The sequence below is a fragment of the Spermophilus citellus genome, assembly GCF_964194105.1.
Source record: "Spermophilus citellus genome assembly, chromosome: 10".
Lineage (NCBI taxonomy): Eukaryota > Metazoa > Chordata > Mammalia > Rodentia > Sciuridae > Spermophilus > Spermophilus citellus.
This window is the reverse complement of record NC_138197.1, coordinates 32,277,771-32,290,799: the sequence shown is the minus strand read 5'-3', so window position 1 is coordinate 32,290,799 and position 13,029 is coordinate 32,277,771. Positions and strand designations below refer to the sequence as shown.

The window sequence follows — 13,029 nt, the reverse complement described above, 5'->3', positions numbered from 1 at the left end:
GCTTGTTGATATTTTCTCTGCATTCCAAATCAATTAGTGAGATGGGATATTAAGGTACCACTAGTATTGTATGGAAATGTGTTGTCCCAGTATATCCTATGACTATTTTTTAATAAAATTCTGGTTCTTTTCTTTGGTACATATTTATTTGTAATTATTATATCTTCTTGATGGTTTATTCCATTTACTAATACATAATGACCTTCTTTGTCTCTTCTGACTGATTCTGAAATTGTATTTTTCATATATGAATACAGCTACTTCTGTTTGCTTTTAGGTTCCATTTGTTTGCAATATCATTTTCAATCCTTTTCTTCTCAGTCTATATATGTCTTTGCCTCTCTGGTGAGTTTCTTGCAAACAGCAAGTTGTTAGCTCTTGATTTTTAATGCAGTTAGCCAGTCTGCATCTTTTAATTGGAGAATCAGACCACTTACACTCAGAGTTATTATTGAAGGGTTTGTAGTAGTTATTGTCATTTTGTTGCTGTTTTTGTTTCTGGACAGTTTGAATAATCTATGGTCATGTCCTTCTCCCCTATTCATTTTGGAGCTTTAATGATTTACTGAATTGATAATGTTTGATTCTTTCTTCCTTCTCAATTGTTTATCTGCTCTTCTAGTGAGATTTATTCCTTCCCATGCTCTTAGTAGCTAGGTTGTCTTGCTTCCTACAATCTTATGTGTGTAGGATTGATGCAGAACCTTCTACAGTGCAGGTTCAGTGGTTCAAAATTCCTTTAATATGTTCTTCAGATGACTTATTTTTCTTTGATTTTGAGGGATAACTTTACTGAACACAGTCATGTAGTTCACAGTTGTTTTCTTTCAAGGTCTTAAGTACATCACTCCATTCCCTCCGGGCCTTTAGTGTTTCTGTTTATAAATCTGTCATATGATGTTCTTCTTACTAAGCAGCCTTCTCTTAATGAAGTGCCTTAGTGTGTAGGTGTCCTATAGTGTTGAAATTAATTTGAAGTGAACATTGTAGGTTGTTTCTCTGTAGCTTCTTTGGTTGATAATAATGGGTTTTGAAACCCCAGATATTGTGTCAGAGCACATCTTTCTCTGTAGTGCTCATACAAATGTGGTCCTTCTGGTAGTTCAGGCATGTTGTTATAGACAGCACAGTGTGTAGGACATTCTCTCTGTGGTTATTTTCCCAGTATTATTTTTTACTGTTTGGTCTGAAGTGATATGGCAGCAACCTGTGCTGAGATCTTTCAAGGCACTTTTTCCACATTTGAATTATTTTTCTCTAATGTTGTTAAGCTGGAGATTGTCCAGGAGCAGGAATTATGCCTACTTGCTGGTGGCTCATCAGCTGTGGATTTCTCTCTTCCCTATTCATTAAGTTGAAATATCCACCAACACTTCAGCAGGACTAGGTCATGGCTTTAGTAAGATTCAATGTCTCTACATTGGCGGGAGTTATAGTTCAGTGGCAAAGCACACATCAAACATGTTCAACATCCTTCACTTGAACACCAGCATAACTCAGAAGCAAACAATGGAAGTAACCAACATAAAAATAAAATTATGGACAAGTGCTGCATCTTGTTATAATGTTAAATTATCCTGCTAGTCTCTTTAAATTTGTGATTCAACCTCTGATGGACCATCCACAATGGCCACTTAATCCCAGCAGCTCAGGAGGCTGCAGCAGGAGGATTACGAGTTCAAAGCCATCCTCAGCAACTTAGCAAGGCCCTAAGCCTTGCTAATACAAAAAAGGGCTGTCTCAAAATACAAAAAAAAAAAAAGGCTGGGGATGTGGTTCAATTGTAATGTTCCCCTAGGTTCAATCCCTAGTACCAAAATAAATAAATAAATAAATAAATAAATAAATAAATAAATAAATAAATAAATAAACCAGCTATAGAAATACAATAATAATCAATTACACTCAACAAAACTAAAACAGCACTAACAATAGATAAAGGGAAGAACAAATATAGAATGAACAAGAAAGTAAAAAATTAGTAAAAGGAAAATTTATTCAAAAAAAAAGATTAAAGATGGAAAATGAGAGGGAAAGAAGACGGGGAATTTAAAAAGAGGAAGAAAAATATTTGTCACATTAAAAAAAAGGGGCGGGGGGACATTAACCAGGCAAGTGGCACTTGCCTGTAATCTTAGAGACTATGAAGCCTGAGGCAGGAAGAGTACAAGTTCAGTATCAGCCTAAGCAAAAATAAATAAAATTAGAAAGGACAAGGGGTGTAGCTCAGAGGTAAAGTGATCTGGGTTCAATCACCAGTACGAGAGAGAGAGAGAGAGAGAGAGAGAGAGGAAAATGAGAAAGAAAAAGAAAAATCCATTTGAAGAATTAAAAAACAAATTAATTAAATAATAGTAAAGAAAATATAATAAAGCATAAAGAAAAATATATGTCAAAAATTTCTCCCAGCCAAAGTATTTGCACTGGAGACACCTTTCCAGGTCATCTAACATTTAAATACACCAGGTATGTGGGGGTCAGTTGACTGCAAAAGAAACCAATTGCAGTTCCTTTCTCTTCCCACCAAATATGCTGCATTTGGGGGCAATAGATTGGCTATACTGTGCTCCTCATTTCCTGTCAAGGAGGTTAAGGGAGTGTTGACAAGACAGGCCATAATATCCCTGTAGGTGTTTTGTCTGGAAACCTGGAGGCATGTCAAAGGTCAAGTCAGCCCTTCCTTCAGTGGTTTGCAGACCCAATAAGTAGGCACACACGTGCTTCAGGGGCCTCTAGAAGGTGCCCACTGGGATATGAGAAGTGTCCTAGCCATGGTGAATCCCTGGAAAGCCTGTGGAAAATAATGTAATCCCTGGAGAGGCGACATGGGAATGCCATGAATTGTCAGATGACATGTAACTGGAATTACTCTTCTCCACAGAGGGTGAGACAACTTACCAATAAGACCTGCATCCCTCCCCTGCAATGCAATGCTCTCAGGATGTTTGTGACAGGCACTCTTCCTATCTTGTTGTACAAGAGTACTCTCTCTCAGAATAATTCCCCAAATTTGATCTAATGCTTGTAAGAACCATGTGTTTCTCCTACAGCAGGTAAGACTGCTGGTGCTGACACCATCTGGGTTGTCTGGACTATCCAGCTTACCTTATGCTTGCAGGTTGCTTCCCTCACCCAGGCAGCTAGAGATGAAGTTGTAAATTGCTTTGTACTTTTCTCTGGGCTGCCTTTCTGCTTCTCCATGCTGTTTAGATTTATCAAACATAGTTTGATCAATAGATTTTTATAGTTCCTCTTTTTCTTTTCTCAAAATACTACTATCCCTTTTTCCTTAATCTTTTTCAATCAAAGAGTCACAACAAAGGTACCTCTTTTGTGCTATTTATCTCCATACCAAAAATTCCTCTTTTTGAATATTAACAACTCCTGAAGGATAATTTGTTTGGGTAAAAAAGTAACATTCTATGATTCCTACTGGAGCTGAAGGTCAATACCTGAAATCACCTTTTTTGAAAACTTGCTAAATCTACCTAAAGTGAGTCAAGTTTTGACATTACATGTCCAATCTGAACTCTGAAGCCTAGAATTATTGCTGAAATATTTGGAGACAAACCATGGTCCATTCATCTTTCAGGATTCATGGCTGTCACCTGAGGTTTCTGATGATCTCATCCCAGTTCCATATTCTATCCCCTGTGCTCTGGTCCTCCCACATCTCAGGCCATTGGCACTCAAGTGTGTGTGCTCTATAAGAACCAATCAGATGCTGGCCCATTGACTTTTAGAAGTCATTCAGAAAAAGATGTTTTTAACTACTCAAGCTAGGAAACCTGACATTTCTAGAATTGCGTTATCAGATCCTATGAAGAATTCCACAGATCCTAAGTTTAACTATGATATCAACTACCTAATAACTGCTACCTGAGACATCTAACTAGATTATATTGTCTTTAATCCCATTTCTTGTTTTTTTACACAATTAATTCTCCTACTTATTTTGGTAGGAATTGAAACTTAACTGCTGCCCTGGTATAAACAACTTCATATCTTACACAGCAAGTTCTGCAATCTGAAAGCGAATTCTACCAACTGATTGGTTGAAGGAGGGAGTACTACAGAATAAGAATACCCTTCTCATTTCCTTTGTAAATACAAGCTTTGACATGATTCTTTCTCCTCAGGGACTCCACAGCTCCGCCTGGTGGATGGGGGCAGTCGCTGTGCAGGCAGAGTGGAGATCTTTCAGAAGAATTCCTGGGGCACTATCTGTGATCAGGGTTGGGACCTGAATGATGCCCACGTGGTGTGCAGACAAATGGGCTGTGGAGTGGCCCTTGATGCCATGGACTATGCACAATTTGGGGAGGGATCAGGGCCCATCTGGCTGGATGAGCTGAAGTGCACAGGAGAGGAGGACCAAGTGTGGAAGTGCCCTACTGGGAGGCAGCACAACTGCTTGCATGTGAGGGACGCAGGTGCCATCTGCTCAGGTATGGTCTGCATTGCTGCTTTCCCTGTGACTTAAACACTCAGACCTTTTTGCCCACCCAAGGATGCCATTTGCCTGGTTGCTCAAGGCTAAAACACTCAGGGATCACTGGGCTAATTGGGCTGTGCGAAATAACCACACAAGAGACAGAAATACCTTTTTCTTTGGGGGTGCTGTGACAGCTCCTCTGACCTAAGGGTTCAGAGAGAGAGAAAGAGAGAAAGAGAGAGAGAGAGCCCACACGTGCTGACCCTTTTTATTGAGGAGAAGCCATTCAAATGAGGCAAAGGGTCAAGTTACAAGGGGCTGAATCTAGCTTCATGATGTCCACTGTCAGCAGTTTGACTGATATCTAGGAAGGCCACACCCAAGGGCACAGTAGGAGAAGGGGACACATAAAGGGCACTTCCATGGAACATTGTTATCCCAAACAGGGCAAGCGGTAATATTACGAAGGAACAGGTAATCATAGATCTACCCATGGGGATGTAGGAAAGCATGCCCATGCATGAAGACACAGTCGCTCACACCCTAGAAGACGGGGCTATCCAGATCACAGCATGACTTCCAGGTGCCACACCGGGCAGCAGGGGAGTCAGACACAGTCATATGCTAGTTCAGCCTCCCACACTGCATATTCTCCACTGCCTAAGAGAATGAAAATGACCCAAAGTGTATATCTGATCCTGGGGAAATAAGAGACATTGGACTAGGAGGTCCCCATGGACACTGGGTGCTTGAAGTAGCAATGGCTAATGGGCTTCATTTAATTATTTCTTGTAAACCTCAAATATTGTCCTTTCCCTTCTCCACAGCCATACTTGAAAAGATAGGTTTTGGTTTTGTAGAATCATTCCACTTAAAATCATCTCCATAAATTACCACGAATATCCCCTTTTCAAAGGATAGACAAGAATGAGTCTTGCTTTTTTCAGTTGAATTGAGTTTTTTGCACTGGGTTAGTAGGAGTATGGGCACAGGGATGGGATTAAACACATTACAGGGGAAATTATGGATTACTGCAAACTTGGAAATTCTTTCCAGATTCAGACATCACAATTCTCAGCTCATTGGCAGGAAAGTCCAGAGAACTGTGAGTGAAATGATCTGAGTCACAGATTTTTCTTCCATAATTACTACAATAGATTCTCTCTACATTTCTTTTCCAAAGCAACATCTATATACTTGGGAGATAAATTTAACCCTGTGTTGGCAAATTAATGTTTAATGCAATAAAATATTAATGCATACTTATTATGGTAAAATGTTTTGGTAGTTTAGGACTCAGACCAGGATGGTTGTTCCATGATCTCCCACAAATACACCACATTAACTGTTATTCACACACCAAACTGGCTTCATAATAGACAATAGACTAGGTGAGCACCTGATTTTACTATGGTAAAAAGAAAAGACACATGAATGAGGAAGAAAGATCAGAATTGCCCTTTCCCCCAACCTCAAGCAACCTAGCATAAAGAAAAATACATTCTTCTTGAAGAATGAAAAGGGAATTAAGCCCAGACCTTAGACTTGAAACCCAGTACTAGACCTTCCACAGTGAAACCTAGTACCAAACAGAGCCCAACAACCCTGTCCTCATGCCAGTAACCTCACATTGAGACTCTGGAACTGTATTTTGTTGGGCAGCAAAGAGACTGTCTCTATCACCAGTCCTCCAATCTCTAGCAGAAGAGTGGAAAGCAAGACTTTCTAAAGATCAGGGCACAGTGCTGGCACAGCACTTTGTCTTGGAGTTCAGTGCCAGGCCTACCATGATAATACCTGGCACTGAGTAGGAATTAGAGGCCTCAAACATAGACTAGAAGTAACTGAGCAAGATCTGTGTGCTGGTGAGACAGACTCAAGAAGAGCCTGCAGCACCTGTGGCTGGTTGCAGGAGCCTGGAGCCTTGAGTCCACCTTAGCAGCAGGCAGCTCATAGCACTGAGGGCCTTCGTCCCTCCCCACTTCTGTGTTGCCTCAGCAGGCTGTGGCTTCAAGATGTGATATACCATTGCACCATTATTGGCCACAGGACTTCCCACCTCATTCCTCCTCAACCCCTGGTAGCACAATAAGAAGAGAGTTAGTTGTCTCTGCTTGAAGGTGAAAAGTTAGTTGGGCAGTTGTGATTGAGAGCCTCAGGTTCTTATCTCTATCTATTATAATACAGCTCTCAAAGGTGAAAGATAAAGACTCTCAGACATCAAGAGAAAAAAAAGAAAACAAACAAATAACATATAAGGATGTCCCAGTTCTCCTGCTGGCAGACTTCTCAATGGTAAACATATAGGTCAGAAGTGAGTGCCATAAGATTTTCAGAGAAATGAAGAAAAACCTGCCAAACAAGAATACTGAATCCAGAAAAATCTATCCTGTAGAAATAAAGGAGGTACAAAGACATTATCAGACAACCTGCCCCCCACCAAATTACCATATGATATAGCAATCCCAATGCTGAGAATATGTCCAAAGGAAGTGAAATCACTATGTTGAAGAGACATCTGTACTCCCATGTTATGGCAGCACTATTCATATTAGCTAAGAAATTGAAATAATCTAAATGCCCGTCAGCGATAAATAGATAAATAAGTGAAATACAATGGGATACTATTTAGCCATAAAAATGAAATAAATCCTTTCATTTGAGATAACATGCATGGGTCAGGAGATCACTAAGTTAAGCGAAATAAGTCAGGCAAAGAAAGACAAGTATCTTATAGTCTCACTGTATGTCAAATATGTAAGAGTTGACCTCATAGATGTTGAGAATAGAATTGTGGTTACCATAGACTAGAGAGTGTAGGGAATGGGAATGGAAGGCAACAGACTGATCAATGAATAATGGGTTTTACTTAAATAGGAATAATAAGTTCTGGTGCACTGTGGCACAGGAGGATGACTATAGAAAACAATCATGAACCACATTTCAAAAGCTAGAAGAAAGCATATTGGAATCTTTCACCAAAAAGAAATGAAAAGTTTTTCAGGAGAAAATAAATGCAACATATACATGTATCAGCATATGAATTTACTCCATTAATATGTACACTATGTCATTAGGTATCACTTAAAATAAATTAGAAAACTAAGGAAAATATAAAGGTGATATGATATGGGGAAATTATTTATATCTGATGGAAACAATGATACAAGAAGAGTATATTGGCAGGTAAGTTTGAAAAGAATGGGACATGGAGAAAAAAAAATTTGTGAAGATAGAAAAAGCTTACAATATCTGAGGGATGGCCTTGGTGGGTTGACAAAGAGCACCTAAGAATTACCTCAGCATCACTTAAGACCCTGGAGTGGGATGAGCAATCTGTGTCCATTTGTGTGAATTTTGTATATCCCTCTGGCACAAAAGGAGAAAAGTGATTTGCAGGAGTGACTTAAAGCTCAGGTATTGAGAAGGTCAGAATAGAGGAAGAAAATGTCCATTGGATGATACTTTCATAAGAAGCTTGAAACGTGCCCAAGGAAGCAATATATCTATAGAGCAAGGGATCAGACAAGGATATATATGACTGCAATTTTTAATTTACTCGAGTGAGAATGATTCCTATGAATCAATAGATTTCTGCAGATGCAGCAGGAGTGGGAGCCGCTTATTGTAGGACCACAGAGGTATATATACATTCCTCACAGCTTATCTTAATTAGCATAAACTAGATACAGCAGTCAACCAATAAGAAATCTCCACACTTAATGGCTCGCTGGCGCCACCTCACAAACCACTCCCCCTGGCAAAATACCAGGCGCCATCCTGACTTGTTTACAGACTCTAACATTTCTCTGGCAAAATGCCGGGCACCATCCTGACTTGTTTACAGACCTTAACAACAAACTTCAAAGGACTTAAAACTGGTCTTCTCCCCATTAGATGTAAAGCTCTTTAAATATACATACGCAGCACCTAGAAACATTTCTGGAACGTGGCAAATTCTGAAAAGATGTTAGTATTGTAAATAAGAAAATATAGAAGCATGCCCTCAATATTGTCTTTTTAACCTCTCTTCTATATCAGACCTGGGCAGAAAGTATAGATTGTGTCTCCTTTGAGGACTTCTCTGCTACATTTTTATTCTTTCCTGATCAGGGGCATCTTTACCCATACTGAGTAAATTCCATTTTGATGACTTACTTTGAAAAGAAAATTACTGAGCAGGTTATTTTACAAAGACAGAATTCCCTTCTTCAGGACATAAACTTACTATCACACTGCAATTCCATATCTGTAGCCAGATGCCTCCCCAAGATACTTATTGCACTAGTTATTTTCTTCCACAGGATTTGTGCGGTTGGATGGAGGAGGTGGACCCTGCTCTGGGCGAGTGGAGGTGAATTCTGGAGGAGGATGGACTCCAGTACCTTATGGGAATTTCACATTACCCACTGCCCAGGTCATCTGTGCAGAGCTGGGGTGTGGCAAGGCAGCATTTTTTCTCTTGGACCTGCCCCTCAAAGAGGCCAGTGAACAGGTCTGGGCTGAAGAGTTCCAGTGTAAGGGATGGGAGCCTGAGCTCTGGTTCTGCCCCAGAGTGCCCTGTCCTGCAGGCAGCTGCCAACACATAGGGGCTGTGCAAGTCATCTGCTCAGGTGAGACCCACAGCAGGACTTTAACCTTTTTGCACACTCTGATGTGGTAACAAACGTGAGATGTTACTGAAACCCTGTCTTCTACCAGGATATACAGATGTTCGGCTCATGAAAAATGGCAGCTCTCAGTGTGAGGGTCAAGTGGAGATGAAGACCTCTGGAGGCTGGAGAACACTCTGTGCCTCCCACTGGAATATGGCCAATGCCAATGTAGTTTGCCGTCAGCTGGGCTGTGGAGTTGCCATCTCCACCCCAAAGGGAGCATACTTTGTGGAAGGAGGAGATGAGATCTGGAGAGACCGATTCCACTGCTCAGGGTCTGAGTCCTTCCTGTGGAATTGCCCTGTGACTGTCCTGGGTGTTCCTGCCTGTGCCCATGGAAACACAGCCTCTGTGGTCTGCTCAGGTAAGAGAGGTCAGGGCTGACAGGATGTTTTTGAGTGACTTGTCTCTAAGAGCAGATAGCATGGAGAGCAGACTATAAAAGTGAGACATTCCTTGGTGAAATATTGTTCTTCTCAATGATCATTCGTGTTTCAGGCCATGTCAAGGGCGTTTTTCAGAGGATTTTTTTTAATATTTATTTTTTAGTTTTCGGCAGACACAACACCTTTGTTTGTACGTGGTGCTGAGGATCGAACCCGGGCCACACGCATGCCAGGCGAGCGTGCTACCGCTTGAGCCACATCCCCAGCCCCCAGAGGATTTATTTTTATTGACAAAGGCTATTGGTTTATTATTACCTATATAGATTAAACATTACAGAAAAAAAGTAAGATAAAGAACATCCAAATATCTTCTGCAAAATTTTCTCAAATCTTAAACTTTGGCTACCATATTTGCTTCAGACTTTTTCTATTTTATATATATATATATATATATATATATATATATATATATATATATATATTGTTCTTACTAGCTATACATGATAGTAGAATGTATTTTGATATATTATACATATATGGAGTATCATTCTTCTGGTTGTACATGATGCAGAGTTACACTAGTCATGTAATCATATATGCACAAATAATGTCTGATTTATTCTACTATCTTTCCTACCCCTACATCCCCTCCCATCCATTCATTACCCTCTGTATAATCCAAAGTACAACTATTCTTCCTTAGCCCCCTGCCCCTTATTGTGAATTAGCATCCACATATCAGAGAAAACCTTCGGGCTTTGGGTTTGGGAGATTGGCTTATCTCATTTAGCATGATATTCTCCAGTTCATTCCATTTACTGGCAAATGTCATAATTTCATTTTCTTTATGGCTGAGTAATATTTAAATGTGTGTGTGTGTATACATATATATATATATATATATATATATATATATATAATATCTTCTTTATCCATTCATCTACTGAAAGGCACCTAGGTTGGTTCCATAGCTTAGCTATTGTGAATTGAGCTGCTATGAACACTGATGTGCCATGTGATTTCAGAATGCTGATTTTAAGCCCCTTGTGTATATGCCAAGGAGTGGGATAACTGGATCAAATGGTGGTTTCATTCTAAGGTTTCTAAATAATCTTCATACCACTTTGCATAGGTTGCACCAATTTGCAGTCCTACCTACAATGTATGAGTAGACCTTTTTCTCTACATCCTTGCCAATATTTATTGTTATTGTATTCTTGATAATTTCCATTTGTCGCATTCCTGGCAACAAAAATACTCAGGGTCACTCCAGGGAAATGGGGCTGCACGAAATAACCACACAAGAGACAGAAATACATTTTTCTTTGAGGGTCCTATGATGGCTCCTCTGACCTTAAGGGTCTGCAGAGAGAGAGAGAGAGAGAGAGAGAGAGAGAGAGAGAGAGCATGCTGACCCCCTTGTATGAGGAGAAGCCATTCAAATGAGGCAAGGGGTCGGGTTTCAAGGGTCTGAGTCTAGCTTCATGATGTCTGCTGTCAGCAGGTTGACTGACATCTAGGAAGGCCACACCCAAAGGCAGAGCAAGAGAAGGGGACACACAAAGGGCATTTCCATGGAACATTCTATCCCAAACAGGGCAAAGGTGTAATATCACGAAGGACCCATGGGGCTGCAGGAAGGCATGTCTACGCATGAAGACACATTTTGCTACATTTTTACAACTTTCAAGATGGGGGCCACCCTCTACTTTGATGTGGCCAGATCATGGGAAGTGACTGACAGAGCCTCACCAATCAGAAAAGGAAAATGCTGGTCACATAGTGCGATGGCTTCCCACAACCATTCCTACTGAAGTGAGAGGAAATCTCAGTGTAGTTTTAATTTTCATTTCTCTAACTACTAGAGATGTTGAATATTTTTTCATATATTTGTTGACCAATTGTATTTCTTCTTCTGTGAAGTGTCTGTTCAGTTCCTTTGCCCATTTATTAATTGGGTTATTTGGTTTTTTTGGTGTTGAGTTTTTTGAGTTCTTTATATATCCTGGAGATTAATTCCCTATCTGAGGTGCAGGTGGCAAAATTTTCTCCCATTCTGTAGGCTCTCTAATCACATTCTTGATTGTTTCCTTTGCTGTGAAGATTTTTAGTTTGAATTCATCCCATTTGTTGATTCTTGATTTTATTTCTTGTGCTTTATGAGTCTTCTTAAAGAAGTCAGTTTCTAAGCTGACATGATATAAATTTGGGCCTACTTTTTATTCTATTAGGTGCAAGGATCTGGCCTAATGCCTAAGTTTTTAATCCACTTTGAGTTGATTTTTGTGCAGGGTGAGAAGTTTGAGTTCAATTATATTTTGCTACATATGCATTGCAAGTTTTCCTAGACCATTTGTTGAAGAGTCATATCTTTTCTCCAATGTATGTTTTTGGCACTTTTGTATAGTATGAAATAACTGTATTTATGTAAGTTTGTCTCTGTGTCTTCTGTTCTCCACCATTGGTCTTCATGTCTGTTTTTGGTGCCAATACCGTGCTGTTTTTGTCACTATAGCTCTGTAGTATAATTTAAGGTCTGGTATTTGATGCTTCTTGCTTCAGTCTCCTTGCTAAGGATTGCTATGGCTATTCTGGGTCTCTCATTTTCTAAATGAACTTTATGACTGATTTTCCCATTTCTATGAAGAATGTCATTGGAATTTTAATGGTAATTGCATTAAATCTGTATAGCACTATTGAGAATATGGCCATTTTGACAATGTTAATTCTACTGTCCAAGAACATGGGAGATATTTCCATCTTCTAAGGACTTTTTAAATTTCTTTCATTAGTGTTCTGTAGTTTTCACTGTAGAGGTTTTTCACCTCTTTTATTAGATTGATTTCCAAATATTTTAATTTTTTAGTATATTGTGAATGATGGAGTTTTCCTAATTTCTTTCAATGGATTCATCACTGATTTATAGGAACATGTTTGGTTTATGGTTGTTAATTTTATATCCCGCTACTTTGCTGAATTCATTTATTAGTTCTAGAAGTTTTCTGGTGGACTTTTTTGGGTCTTCTAAATATGGGATCATGTCATCAACAAATAGGGATAGTTTAAGTTCTTCTTTTCCTCTTTGTATCCCTTTAATTTCTTTCTCCTGTCTAATTGCTCTGGCTAGAGTTTCAAGAACTATGTTGAAGAGGAGTAGTGAGAGAGGACATCCCTGTCTTGTTCCAGTTCTTAGAAGGAATGTTTTCAATTTTTCTCCATTTAGATTGATGTTGGCTTTGGGATTGGCACATATAGCTTTTATGATGTTGAGGCATGTTTCTACTATCCCTAGTTTTTCTGATGTTTTGAACATAAAGCAGGGCTGCATTTATTTCAAATGCTTTTTCTGCATCTATTGAAATGATCATATGATTGTTATCTTTAAGTCTATTGATGTGATTGATTGTGTTTATTGATTTCCATATGTTGAATCAGCCTTGCATCCCTGGGATAAACCCCACTTGATCATAGTGCACTATCTTTTTAATATGATTTTGTATGTGATTTGCCAGAATTTTATTGAGAATTTTTGCATCTATGTTCATCAGGGATA

The 13,029-nt window shown here is 39.4% G+C and overlaps 1 protein-coding gene across 1 annotated transcript in view; it reads left to right on the top strand.

Annotated features, from left to right (window-relative positions):
- Positions 1-13,029, top strand: part of LOC308658147 (antigen WC1.1-like) — a gene marked incomplete at both ends in the record, with an annotated part of 116,544 nt that overhangs the window by 84,739 nt on the left and 18,776 nt on the right. Inside the window, 3 exons of the mRNA XM_081310774.1 lie at positions 4,140-4,448; positions 8,740-9,048; positions 9,137-9,454. Coding sequence (XP_081166900.1) covers positions 4,140-4,448; positions 8,740-9,048; positions 9,137-9,454 — 936 coding nt within the window. The remainder of the gene's footprint in view (positions 1-4,139; positions 4,449-8,739; positions 9,049-9,136; positions 9,455-13,029) is intronic.